The following is a 14,771-nucleotide window of genomic DNA, read 5'->3' on the forward strand; positions in this document are numbered from 1 at the left end:
GTTACTTACTTAAATTATGACTCTCTTGATGTTTTAATGACTTTATCCATTGTCCAGGCTTCCCACAGGCATGGAATTTCATGGAAATGCCTATATTAAATGCACAATTTTTAACATGCAAATGCATGCTGTTATTTCATCAAAAACAGTCAAGACACACAGTGGATGGATACAAGTGGAAACTCTTTAGTTTCAGTTTTGGTCTCTTATTATTTGTGTGTGTTTGTTCCAGAAATCTCCTGCTAAGAAGTTGGGTCGTGCCATCAGTAAATCTTTGGGCTGTGTGCCGAGTAGAGAGCCGTCCCACCCCGTCTACCCAGAATACCCAGAGAAACCCCTGGACCTGTCCAATATAGTGTAAGACAATCACACACACACACACACACACACACAATCCTCTGTCTGGGGCCATTTTGAAAGTGTTGGGAATGTTTCTATTGGTTCCTGACATCACATGATCACATTGTCTCTGTGGGCACACTGATGAGGGTCAGACACGATCTCTCGACAGAGCATAGAGAGAGACAGAGAAGGAGTTTGCTTTTATTATCTGCTTACAGGCGTGAGGTCAGTTATAATTCTGTCTTCATTCAGGCGTCTTTTGTCTTTCTCTCAATCCACCTGTTTTTCCTCAGGATCTCGCTCTGTTTCTCTCTCTGTTCTGTCTGTGTTGTTTCAGGCTCTTATTTTTGCATGACTAACCAGTGTATGTGTGTGTCTTTGGGTCAGTTGAACAGTGTAATGTTTGATTTATTCTGAATGCATGCATTTGAGTGTGTGTGAGAGAAAAAGTGTGAATTGTTTTCAAGTTGACAAATATGTCCTTAAACCTTTAGTTTTAATTTTAGGTTAAAAAGTATAATGGAAATTAACTGTAGGTGTTTTCATTCATGTTTCTCTCAAATTGCATTTTTTGTCACTTTTTAGATGTTTTGTAGTTCACTACAGTGGGATAAATTAGTTTTAAAAGAACAAATATTCTCTGTCTCTCAATGAATGTAAAACTATGAAAGTTGCAATAATGATTAAAGAAAGTTGTTCAAATTGGTTTAGATATAATCTAATATTATTACAAAATAGGAAATATTATATTTAATATCTAAATGAAATTTATATCCGGATATTATCTATTATTTTATTATGTTTAGATACCCATATATATATATATTTTTTTTTTTTCTCAAGTCCTCCCCGTCCAATGGGAAACATGAATGAACCAGCCCTGCCCTCTTCTACAGGCCACACCCCCAGTAAAAGGTAAGCACACCTGCTCTTCACCTTTGAACTTTCAGATGAAACTGAAAAGAGACAGTTAAAGAACTGTTATGAACTGTTTTTATCATTCAACTTTATAATTTTTATAAGTTCTACACCTTTTTGTGAGGGTTTTGTTTAGGGGTAGTTATAGAAAATATAATTAACCTGATATAAAATCAATGAAAGTCTATGCGATGTCCTCACTAATATAGTGAAACAAACGTGTGTGTGTGTGTGTGTGTGTGTGTAGACTGCCGACTCTAGCTGCAGCTCAGCGAATGAACGAGGAACATGCACTGATCGCAGCATATGTGAACAAACTACAGAGCAGCCCACGGTGAGTGTGTGTGTGTGTGTGTGTGTGTATAAGCTGAGGTTATTTAAGGTCTTGTAATAACATTTTCTTTGTGTGTGTAGTGCATTAGACAGTCCAAGCCGAACGGATGAAGAGCACAAACTCATTGCACGTTATGCATCTCGTCTGTCAACGGACCCTGGACACACAGCAGTGAGTTACACACACATTTACTCTCTTTTCAAATTATGCTCACTACAGACATGCTTAAAGGAGCTGTATGTAAGATTGTGGCCAAAACTGGTACTGCAATCACTTTCAAATTACTGTAGAGCGGTGTATCCCCTCCCCCTCCCCCTGACTCCAGGTTGCCAGATAGGCTGCAGGATCCAGCAGGAACGTAGGCTGCTATGCAGCTGTGATAACTAGAGCAGAGCTGGCAACCCCGATGCCGAAACACTACTGACTTCGTGATTGGTAGATAGGTGGAGGGTGGAGCTTCAGGCCAAAACACAAGATGACAACATCAACATCAGTTGAGGGCTGCAACTTCACTTTTAAATGACAATATCCTGGCCGGACTACTGTTGTCAGTGATATAAGTATTTGAAATGAACATGATTTCTTAATGTCTAGTGACATATCAGGGCCATTTTATGATAAATTGAAATACATTTCTTACATACAGCTCCTTTAATATCCAACAATATTACTGATTTAATTGAACTGAATTGAGCTGAATAGTGACAATATTGTCTTCTGCTTTATAGCTGAATAATTTAAGTAGTTTGCAACATCAACACTGTCGTTAAACTGAATCAACATTGAGTTGAAAAAATAAAATTTCTTCATTAGTGCTGCTTATAGCTGTATTAAACTTGTTTCATAATGTTTTCACAGTTATTGTTACTTTTCTGTTCATTATTGTAAATCTGCTTTGAAACTATTTCTATAGTATATAAAACGCTATAAAATAAATGTCTTGATCTGACATACTAGATGCTTTCTTGCCTTAAGTATACACCCAAATAAAGGTTGAGTCAGATTTAGCTCACTTTTGAGGGACAGTTTTGTCTCCAAACTATAGCTAAGCAGGTGCACACAGTAAAACAGTCATATGACTTTATTCCTGCTGCTCTTGTGAATCACAGAGACCTTCAGACTTCAGCTATGACACCAACAAACAGCAAAGAGAACTCATCATGCAACTGGAGAACAAGAACAGGTGCACACAACGTCATATGGAGATGTTTTCATATCGAGTTAAATCCAGTGGTTTGCGATTTCAATCTGAGTGAGTGTGTAAATGATAATACTGTGTGTGTGTGTGTATGTGTGATTTCAGGGAGATTTTGCAGGAGATCCAGCGTTTGCGAGCGGAGCATGAACAGGCATGTCAGCCGACTCCAGAGAGAGTCCAACAGAACCCGACACTGCTGGCCGAACTCAGACAGCTAAGGTGACAGTCTATGCAAAATTGCAAGATATTTAAAAAAATATATATATTATTTTGGCTATTTTGTCTTTAATGATCACAACAGCTTACAGAACCAAAATATACATTTATAAATAGTGTATGGTAACACTTAAAGGGATAGTTCACTTTGAAATTAAATTTTGGTATGTTTTAGCTTCCCTCAAGGGCATCCAAGATGTAGGTGTCTTTTTTTCCGCAGTAGTTTCAATTTTGATATTTTTAGGTCAAACCGTTCTTGTCTGTCAGTCCAAATTAAACAATTCCCCATCGTAAGTACACATTGATGGCCTAAGACACGAAACGAGCGGTTTGTGTGAGAAAACAAACAGTATTTATATCGTTTTTACTTCTTGAACACAGCCATGTCCAAGTGATCTGAGGGCGCGCGCACATCCTGCTGTGTGACGTGTGCGCAGACTGGTGCATAGATATATACACTAGATGTCGCCTTGGCTACGGTTTCCAATGAACTGCAGTAGCCAAGGCGACATCTAGTGTATATATCTATTTCTATTTTCTCACACAAACCGCTCGTTTCGTGTCTTAGGCCATCAATGTGTACTTACGATGGGGAATTGTTTTAATTTGGACTCTGTGCATGCTCTTTGAGATAATGACCATAGACCTGCATTATATGACTGACAGACAAGAACGGTTTGACCTAAAAATATCAAAATTGAAACTACTGCGGAAAAAAAGACACCTACATCTTGGATGCCCTTGAGGTAAGCTAAAACATACCAAAATTTTATTTCAAAGTGAACTATCCCTTTAACGTGAGGTTTCATTTGTTAACATTAGATAAATACATTGGTTAACACCAACTAACAATGAACAATAGGGGTGATCGCCGCTGACACGTGATCAAAACCAAAGCATTTTGTTAAGGGTGTGTTCACACTTGTCAGGTTTGGTTCGATTAAAACTGCCTCGGATGCGATTGCTCTGTTAGTGCGGTTTATTTTGATAAGTGTGAACGCTTGCCATCCGAAACCTGGTGCACCAAACAAGCAGACCGAGACCCATCAGTTTTTAAGGGTGACTGCTTCCTAACGAACTCTGATGCGGTTCGACTGAAATACGAATGCAACGTGGGCCAAATACATCTAAACGAACCAAAAACAGGACATGATGTCACAAGATGTGGCCCAAAAAGGACAGAATGCTTAAGTACTATACCAGTGGCCGGTTGCATAAACTGCTTAGTCTCAAAGGTTAGTTTTTCTTTAAGAGTTTTGAGTTACATAAAAAGGTAGATCGGTCTAATTTTAATCAGAGTTTAATCAAGTTTATGCAACTGGCCCCTGGTTCCTCTCATCATAGTCATGATGTTGCCCATTATAGTTCACCCATCACTGTCACAGTGATTTTGCATATTAAGATATGTTCCTGGATCAACAACCTTTGTTGATCCTGGAACAAGATTCCTGTCCCTAAACCTAATACCCATAACTTATCCATAAAATCAGAGGGAAAAGATAGGTGAATAAGAATGGTGTAGAAGCACCCCTGACCCTTTTTTTAAGTCTAAACTTAATAATAACTTTAAACCTTTTTACTCTAATCTGATTGGTTGATTGGAATGTTGTTCAAGGATCAGCAAGGATGTTGATCCAAGAACATGTTATACTTGGTGAAATCACGTTCACCGCCCAGCACACATCATTGTTTTGGATGTTCGGTAAGTTCCGTCGCAAAATGTACATCATAAACAATTTTTTGCATTGGTTCAGTGACTGAACGCTAAGAGAACTAGGACTATGGGTGTTTTCACACTTGTAGTTTGGTTCTCTTGGTTTGTTTGGTCCGGACCAAAAAATAAAAAGTGTCCTGGTCCGCTTAGCGCTCACATTGGCATTTTAACACGGAACATAAAGATACAGAACCTTAAGGCATAAGGATATGTTCACAACCTGATTGGTCGGCTTTTATGACGTATATATCATGACAGAACTTACTGAACATCCAAAACAATGCTGTGTTCTGGGATAAATGCGCTCGTTGTGTGCGTAGCTACATATTGATGGTATTTTGACCTGCTGAGAACTCCTGAAGAGCTTATAAAATGTGTAAAGTAGTCAAAACAGTGACAGGAATCCCTCCGTCACACACACACACACACCAAGCATCATCTGCTGTGAGGAGACGTGGTTCTGATGTCTTTACTGAACTGTGATGGACAACATCGAGACTATGATGAGAGAAAACAGGCATGCTTGAGCTTTCTGTCCTTTTTAGGGTCACATCTTGTGACATTATGTCCAGTTTTTGGCTCGTTTACATGTCTTTGGTCCATGTTGCGTTCATATTTCAGTCGAACCGCACCAAATTTAGTTTGGAAGCGGATCGAGTCCCATCTTCACAGAGTCTTGGTTCGCTTGTTTGGTGCACCAGTGTTCAGATGGCAGCGTTCACACTTATTCAAATGAACCGCGCTAACAGAGCAATCGCACCAGAGTTCGATTTAATCTAAACAAACATGCTAAGTGTGAACACACCCTAAAAGAACCAGGACTAAATGTATAATTTTCTCTTTTGGTCCAAACCAAAAGAACCAAGAGAACCGAACTATAAGTGTACTGTACAATTGGCACAATGATTAACTAGGAAACCTAAAAATGGCACTTCATTGCAAGAAGGTTGGCGACCCCTGATCTAAAGTGTGTTTGTGTGTGTGTGTGTTAGGCAGAGGAAGGATGAGTTGGAGCAGAGGATGTCATCTCTACAGGAGAGCAGGAGAGAGCTCATGGTGCAGCTCGAAGGACTCATGAAACTACTGAAGGTACCGCCACACACAGGCCAACAGAACGCATGGAAAAACTCGATTTTGGAGTGAACTGTAGTATTTCCGCCACCGGAGGGCGTCACTCTCTTTAGCGTTCAGCATCTGAGCTGCTTTCTTTTCTCTCACACACTTGATCTAGTTTCCCACTTTTTTATTTCTTCTCTTTACAGATTAGAGTTGATAGTTGTTTTCGTCATCTTTTTCTCTCTTCTGTTTTTCACTCCCTCTGCTCTTTTCCTCCGCCTCTGTTCTGTTCTCGCAGGATGAGGAGCAGAGACAAGCTGTGAGTGTGTGTTTTACTATGCATGAGAGAGAAATTACTGTGTGATTTTCACAAAAATGTTTAAAAATCACACTACAAGACACAAATAAATCTATAGATAAATAGAGCTGTTTAGTTTGGAGTCTGATAACCTGGAAGAGAATTAGCATTTTTGAGAAATTCCTAGAAATTTTTTGTTTGTTTTTTGTGCTTTTGTTTCTTTAAGAATAGCAGTTTTTGATTTGTGAGTGAAATAAGGTCTGTTAACACATTTTGTTCCACAACATTAATCACATACTGCTCTTTTGAGGTCTGACCAGGTGTAGTTCATGTTGAATAAACCAAACGTGAAAGTCTCTTCAAGTAATATTTTAATCACAGACCTTATTTTACCTATAAATCAAAAATTGGTCTACAAATGGACATCACCACTGACTGACTCTAGACTGACTGATGTTGTGCTGTTGCTTTCCCACCTATTCAGTTTATCTGTATACATTCACAATACATATCGTTTCAAAGCAGCGTTGCAGAAAATGCATGTTTCAGTGCTAAAGCGTGGATGATGTCATTTTAAGGAACTAGTTTTGTTGTTTTTAAAAGGAATTTTTCAAACAAAAAACTCAAATAGGAAACCTACAGTATAAACTGATCACTCAATTGCAACATATTGATCAATTTTATTAAATTACTAATTCAAAATATTAAATAATTCTATATAGTACATAAATAACACTAAAATAACACTGATGCTCACTCATTTGTAATATTACAAAAACTGAAAATTGCAACTAATGTGATTTCCATCTTTAAATATTTTATCCAGTATGTTAAGACATAAATATGAGGAATTTAACCTGCACTGCCCTTGTGTGTGTGTGTGTGTGTGTGTGTGTGTGATGTACTGTGACATACTGTGTGTCTCTTGCTTGTTCATGTGAAAGTTCTTTTGCATTTGTTTTTCATTTATTTTCATTTAGACTTATTTCTCTTTTGCTTTTCCTCCCGATGTCTAACTTCCACTGTCTGTTGTAAGTTCTCACAAAACATGTGTCTTCTCATGCGTTATCAGGAGTGTGTAGCACATATTTTAAGAATTATGTTTTCCAAAAATCTGTTTTTTTGACTTAGTCTTTCTCATTTCATGAGTTTGGCTTAAGTTTTGATGTGAATAGGCTTTTACTTGTATAGACTTTTATATGCAGTTTGATCAGTCAGTAGTTTTTAGCACGAACAGAAACATTTAGCAGGTGTATCATGTTCAATAAGTAGTATTCATCTCTTTCCCAGGCTCAAGCTTCTGGTTCCTCCCCAAGCCACGCCTCTCCTCGTTCTATGCCAATGCCCGTTCGCTCCCCTTCATCAGGCTCCGCCCCCACAGGCCACACCCCCACTCACGGGCCCCAGGACTCTTTAGCTGGAGTGGGTGGAGATGTACAGGAAGCATTTGCTCAGGGTAACATCTTAATTTACCACTATTAAATTAAGTTTTTTTTCCATTTCTTATGAGCGCCAGAACTTTTTGTTAGTGACATGAATCAGATTTCTGCTGGACCGAACTGGGTAGACACACCCGCTGTGATATCTCATTAGTCCAAAATATGTTCTGATTGGCTGTTGTTGTTGTGTTGTGGACAGGCAAATTACTTGAAAATATGTGGGTTCTTTACCTGTTGCATGGTGTAATAATGCAATGCTTTTAGCAAGTTTTTTTTTTAACCTAAACTCTGCATTGACATCAAATCAGAACTTTTTTCACATCATCATTTTGTGTGTTTAAAATCTACAGGACCTCGCAGAAACCTACGAAATGATCTCCTGGTGGCGGCAGACTCCATCACAAACACCATGTCTTCACTGGTCAAAGAGCTAAACTCGGGTACGAGAGCGTGCATGCAGATAATTCTCATCTGTTGTGTTTAGTGGTTCAACAGATCACAAAATTTGGCTCACATTGAATGTTTAAATTTGCAAGACAAAACATGCAAATGATAAACTTTCAGTCTATGCTGGTTAAACTTTGCAATTAATCCATGAATCATTAGAGTCACTAGAGACCTCAACCGTTGGGACTGGTCCTACGATCTGTTTAACCACTAGTTGTGTTGTATTGTGGGTAGTTTGTGTTCTCACAGTTATTGTTTGTTTGTTTTTTATTGTTTTTATATGATATTTGTATTTTTGTAATTTAATTTTTGCCATGAAAATAGCTTTGAATGCTGACATGGGACTAAATAAAACAATCTGAATCTGAATCTCACAGCTATGACAAAGAAATAGTGTGAAAATGTCATGTTACCTGGTAATAGACACAGTCCTTTTCAGTTTGAATATGTTAATAATTATCTAGCAAAAAACACTGGAAAGTAATTGAAAGAAAGCTTGTTTCTGTTGGAGATGGTAGTATAATGGAAATGTTTGAATAAGTAGATTTTATTTTTAATTTATGTTTTGGTAATATTTAGGTGCTTTTGTCATTATTTTTTATTACATGTTTTTAAAATAATTTTAAAATAATTTTATTTAATTAATTAGTCTAATTGTTTTTTTAAAATATATTTCCATATCTAGCGTTAACTTATTTTTTTCAGTTTTAGTAATTTTAGTACTTTAATTTAAGCCTCATTTATTTCAGTATGTTGCCAAGGAGAGATTTCTTAATTTCATTTAAGCTTTACTTTTTAAAGTTTTCATTATATTCATTATTTATAGTCCAAAATACATAGATAGATAGATAGATAGATAGACAGATAGACAGATAGATAGACGGATTGATAGACGGATTGATAGATAGGTATAAATCTATCTATCCAGACAGATGTGTGTAAATATTTACTGTATATATATTTATTATCTTCTGTTGTTTTTAGTAGAGGATGGAGGAGAGGAGGAGGAGAGACTGCAGAATGGCAAAGACAGAGGTATTTCCCTTCACATCAGAACTGCATTACCCAGAATGCATCTGTTCTACTGAATCCTGACATCCGTGGCCCTTTCAGTTGCTCTTGCTACATGAACAGCAATGATTTCATGAGATTTATCCTCCTTGCACACAACAAAAGCTCATAATGTTTTACAGGACGGGGTTTGTGTGTGTCTGGCGTGTGTCTGTGCTGTCTGAGGGGGCTCGTTAGTGCTTAACTACTCGTTAGTATTAATGAGGAGGCTGTTTACGAGTGTGTGGGGGGGTGCTGGATGTTTTTTTACACTAATTTCCTGTAGGGTCAGAGGGGTCCTATACACTGAATCTTTATGAGCAGAACCCGTACTGGGAAACACCTTCATTATAGTGCTCGTTCTTTCTCTTTCTTCATAGTAGTCATTCATCTCTCCATCCAGCTTCACCGCTCTTGTTTTATTGGTCTGCTTCTGATGGCCTTTCTTTGCTAGTTTCAGACACCAATCGTTAAATTAGGCTTTAAGCAAAGGTTTGCTCAAAATTGTTGTAGTGCATTTAAAACATGCATCTGGTTAAATGTCCCAATGATTTTTTATCATATATATATATATATATATACATACATATCACACACACACACACACACACACATTTACAATTTCTTGTCTCTAGACCACAAAATAGTTAACTTGAACTGGAACGTCCCAAGCTAAGTTTATAAATAATAATATATGCTGGGATATAATACTCTCAAAAGTTATTTAGCTGTAACATCAAGGTGGGTATTATAAAGAGAATTGAACCTTGATATAATCAATAATCAATTGTTTACTATGCCAAAACATTGCTGCAATGTTGACTATTTAAGAAATGTGTCACATGATCCTTCAGAAATCACTCTAATATGCAGATTTTAATATTAAAATTAATATTTAATATTTTTGTTGAAACCGTAATAAAAAAAGTCAGGATTCTTTGATAAATAGAAAATAGAACATTTATTTGAAATCGAAATCTTTTGTAACATTATAAATGTCTTTACTGTCACTTTTAATTAAATCAATGTGTCTTTACTGTCACTTTTTTGTTAAATTTCAAAATAAAAGTATTAATTTCTTTTAAATAAATAAATAATCTTGCACACCCCAAACTTTTGAACCGTAGTGGTTATGCATATCATTTGCACCAAGTACAGTTAGAAACATAAATACATAAAAGGAAAGGAAAGATTAAGATCAAATCAAAAGCAACTATTTTTGTTGATGTGTTGTTGTGTTGATGAGGCTCGCATCAGCTACAGAGCATATGAGCGGAGTGGAGCGGTGAGAATCTCCGCTCATCGCTCACGGAACTGTTCACCCCTCCGCTCCCCCGCTCAAAGCTACATCAGGCCGCTCCGCTCATTTTCGCTCAGCGCTCAACGCAGTTTGCTTCGCGCTCCACTCAAATCGCCCCCCGCTCGCTCAAAAAAAGGAAAAAAATCTACATGTATATCACTTGTAGCGGTCCCCAACCTTTTTTGCGTCACGGACCGGTTTAATATCAGACAATATTTTCACGGACCGGCCAAGGTGTGGCGGATAAATAGGCTACAACAAAATAAAATGATACGAACGGCATAAAAAATGGGGTATTTTTTTAAAATAGCCTATAATAATAAACGTGAATCCAATATGTGTAGGCCATATAGGCCTACTAGCAACTTTATTAGCAGCGTCCTCTAACATCTCGCCTAAAGACAACTGAGAAAGTCTGAACACAAACAAAATGCCCTCAAAAGAAAAAAATCTCCATGTTTTCGGTGCTGATGCGTTCATGTAACATGTAGGCCTGGGTGGCACTGCCAATAACGCACCTAAAAGCTGTCACAACGAACCGGCAAAATGAATGATTATGTATATGTAAAATATAGCAGGAGACATTTTAATTGTTTACTAATAAACCATTTTTTTTATGTCTGTGTCGGCTGGAAAGATGACTCGCGATCTTCGCAGTATTGAACGCCCCAGAGAGAAATGCACATACGGATTACATAAGAGAGCAGTCTGTTTTCTTTCGTTTTGAATTGTTCTGTTTAAAAGTAGACATTTCAAGCTTTATATATAGCCTATGTCTCAGGTCTGTCAGGCAAGTAGGCTATAGGCCTACGCTGAGTTTCGGTTCATTTATGAGACAAACTCCAGGTTCACCCGCCGGCGCCTTCGTGTCGTGATTATCTATTTTCTAATATATTTACTTATTTATTAAATCCAGACAATAATGGTTGATGAAACACTGATCAAAATTAAGATACAATTAATACAAAACGAAATTAAATTTAAAGACAGGCTTTGTGCTTTCTGTTTGAGGTCTCAGTGAAAGTTTTAAAGCAGTATTTTAGTGCCGCTGTCAGAGCGCTCACGTCCGTAACGGAGAACTGTCCCATCTGTAACATTTTTTTTTATTTTTTTTTTAAATAAATTTCTAAATATGCGACTTATAGTCCAGTGCGACTTAGGCTATGCCTATATATGTTTTGTATTCTTCATGGCGCATTTTTTGACTGATGCGTGGCGTGAGCGGAGCGGAATTGGAGCGGGAAATAGGGCGACGCTCCGTCCTTTTGAAATTGCCGCTCTGCGCTCTGTCCAAGATCCGCCCGCTCACGCTCCCCGCTCGCTCCCGCTCCACTCCGCTCACATGCTCTGATCAGCTATTTATTTTTAAAGACATTATTTATTCATACAATAATGAGGGACACAATAGCCAGCTGTTTTATATGCACAGTTGTTCTGTGCACGTTTTACAAAGTGTAGTGGGTCTGTTTAATTAAAAACGCTATGTAGGTTAAACAGGGGTTGAGGGAACCGGCTGATAGATTATCTTCTCAATTAGTTACTGTTCTGAGCTGAAGCCGCTTTACTAATTCCAGATAAGAGAATTAATGGATCACCAGAGACCTCCAGACAGCTTCTCCGTGAAATAACCAGTGCATCTGAATATTACACTTCATATCTTAGCAAAAGACTCGCACGAGATATTTCTTTATTAACCCTATGAAGCTACTGCATCATATTTAATATGCACATTTCTAAGGCCTCCAAATGATCAACATGATCAAAACTGCTGAAAAATCTTCTGCATGCCTTTTGTCATCTGATTTATACTTTGTAAAAAATCTGTAAAGATTTCACAGCCAAAAGACTTGTATAAAGTAAGCTTAAAGATAACTTTTATATTTTGTTAGTAATATTTGATGATGAACACTTACTGGACTGAAGCAACTTGGGTTTACTTGATTATCCATGCATCATTTTTATTTTTATTCTTTCATTTTATGTAAGTAAAAATGAAATATACTGTATTATATATATACTTATATATACTGTATACTGATGTACCAAATATGGAAAATAATATATTTTTTAAAGATTTTATTTATTTTGTCTAAAGGTTTAATAAACGGTTCCATTTAAAGACTGTTATTTCATATGTTAGGCTTTGCAGTTTTATAAGTCTTTGTTTGTGGGTTTTCTTCCAGGTTAAGCCAAATATGAAGCAAGCAGTGTCACGTGAGTATCACACGGTACAGGACATCTATAGGTGTGCTGCTTTGTTCACTTTGAATATTTGATTTGATCTTTTTTTTCAGGTGTGGCGTCACCATGCAAACACTTTCTGCTGACATCACCACAAAGACAATGACCTCTGAACCCATGCTCAGCCAATCAGAGAGAGTTCAGGGATTTGGCTGGGACGTGGCTTCCTGTGGATTGCTAAAGAAGGAACATGTTTTGTTGTTTTTCAATGTTTTTTACTCTTCTTTTTTGTTTTTGTGATGCAGATTTAAGGGGTTTGTGTTGCAGACCTGCTAGTTTGACTAGTTATTCTCATTTGAATTTTGTTAGTTTGTGAGTTTGAAAGCTTTTGAAAAACTGATGCACCCAAAGACTATCGAGAACGGGACAAAGTGGACTGAGGTGGAAACGGAATGGAACGGAACGCAATAGAATGTGATTCACGATTGAAGGACAAGCATGATGAGTTGATGATTGGCTGGCTGAAGTATGTGGGCGTGGTTTGAGAGATGTGGGTGTGGCCATGTTGATTTTGAGGACGCAGTTGCTGCGAATGCCGTAAAAACGACCTTCTAAAGGAACTAAATTAAAGGGTCAAGCTGTACTGTAATTTATTTTTGATTTACTTTTTTTAATTTATTTTCATTAGACAAACAGCATTTCAGAAGCCTTTCAATGTACATTTGAGGAAATATTTTGGTAATTTCAAATAATCGAGTTCAGATTTCCGATTCAGCGTTTATGTATATTTAAGATCAGAATGATTTAGTTTTATAGATTTTTAAACAGGTACTTTGATAAAGAGGCGGATTACTTACTGTGCTCCTTTTACTGGAGAGTTTTACCCATTATTTTTATCGTTTTTTCTAGAGGCACTGTTTTTAGTCCATATTTCCTGTGAACAAACATTTCTTTAACTACAAACATATGCACACACACATCTGACCTGCTGTGTGTTTTTCTGGGAGTGTGTGTGTATTTGTGTGGTATGTTTGCCTCTAATAGTCGTGTGTGTTTGTGCAAAGCTGGAATGTGAATCATATTGATGCCTTCATTTCATTTTATTCTTGAATACCTGCCAAAAATGACTTGTTGATTTTAGTGTTTTTGAAGTTTTCAATCTTATTTACTCTTATAAAAATTGCTGTTGTTTTTCGCGCCAAATTCATTCATGGACTCGTTTGTTGATGGTCCTCTTCGTCATGTGATTGTACCTGCAGTACACGTGGCTTCATGACATCACTTCCTTTGCCCTTCGGGTCAAGAGCTCTTCTGTGAAAACTGGCTGGTTTGGCCGAGATTATCATTACGGTGCCGGTAGCCGTAGTGTTTCGCTATTTCCACCGAACAACTCTTTCATATATATTTCAAAAAAAGCTAATTTTACAGAAATAACTCTGGAATGAAGCCGTGATTCACACACATGTGATTTCAACTGATGATTTGTTGTTTTCAGAATAAATATTATTAAAAAAAGAAAAAGTTTTGACTGGAGTATTGTTTCTTTCTATCTGAAGTTTTTCTCTCTTTTACTTTCTATTTGTTTCTTTAATTCTGAATGCTTGGTTTTCCTTCAGGTCCCATACAGGCTCAAAGCTTTCTGGGTAATATGATGCTCTCAGTGGTTGCGACCGCATGTACACTTCAGTGCACTAAAACATGTACTTTGCTGGTGATGGGACTGTGTATATTATAGTGTGTGTATAGTATTGGTTGCACAGAATGCCAGGATCCACTTGCTTCACTGTTTGTATGAGTTTTTCTGCACGTTTAGTCCTGTACGTGTGGTTCGAGATGAGAGTACCTGTGTGACAGACAGAGAGAGAGAGACAGGCAGTCGGACGGTCTCTGTGCACTGCCAGCGTGAGCAGGCGTGACGTGGGGTGAATTTTAATGAGAGGAGCTTGAACAGACGTTCTCTGGGGGAAATCTGTGTGTGTAACAGAGTTAGACGGTGCATGGATTCACTCAAGGACACGATCCCTCACCAGTCTCACAGTCTCTGGCTGTCTCTTATGCTGTATTACAGTTACATTATGTCATGTCCCTTAAAACAAAACTTTCAGTGTGTGTATTTATATATATATATATATATATATATATATATAAATGCGCAGACTTTTGAATGGTAATGTATCTCTGTTTTATTTATTTTTATATATATATATATATATATATATATATATATATATATATATATACACACACACACACACACACACACATTACACACACAGTG

At 37.3% G+C, this 14,771-nt stretch overlaps 1 protein-coding gene across 7 annotated transcripts in view; it reads left to right on the forward strand.

Moving 5' to 3' along the window:
• Nucleotides 1-14,021, forward strand: part of dtnba (dystrobrevin, beta a) — a 31,221-nt gene extending 17,200 nt beyond the window's left edge. For 2 of the 7 annotated variants that reach the window (XM_082148067.1, XM_082148065.1), the window contains exons 10-21: nt 233-357; nt 1,186-1,257; nt 1,508-1,594; nt 1,675-1,765; nt 2,704-2,777; nt 2,898-3,011; nt 5,715-5,811; nt 7,367-7,532; nt 7,866-7,955; nt 8,947-8,997; nt 12,496-12,526; nt 12,607-14,021. In XM_082148067.1, coding sequence (XP_082004193.1) covers nt 233-357; nt 1,186-1,257; nt 1,508-1,594; nt 1,675-1,765; nt 2,704-2,777; nt 2,898-3,011; nt 5,715-5,811; nt 7,367-7,532; nt 7,866-7,955; nt 8,947-8,997; nt 12,496-12,500 — 972 coding nt within the window. In that variant the 3' untranslated portion in view covers nt 12,501-12,526; nt 12,607-14,021. Of the gene's footprint in view, nt 1-232; nt 358-1,185; nt 1,258-1,507; nt 1,595-1,674; nt 1,766-2,703; nt 2,778-2,897; nt 3,012-5,714; nt 5,812-6,076; nt 6,098-7,366; nt 7,533-7,865; nt 7,956-8,946; nt 8,998-12,495; nt 12,527-12,606 lie in introns of all 7 variants that reach the window. The other 5 variants (XM_082148061.1, XM_082148062.1, XM_082148063.1 and 2 more) reach the window with 5 other exon arrangements.
• The last annotated feature ends 750 nt before the right edge of the window (nt 14,022-14,771 follow it).

Source organism: Leuciscus leuciscus (genome assembly GCF_965113295.1).
Source record: "Leuciscus leuciscus genome assembly, chromosome: 19".
Lineage (NCBI taxonomy): Eukaryota > Metazoa > Chordata > Actinopteri > Cypriniformes > Leuciscidae > Leuciscus > Leuciscus leuciscus.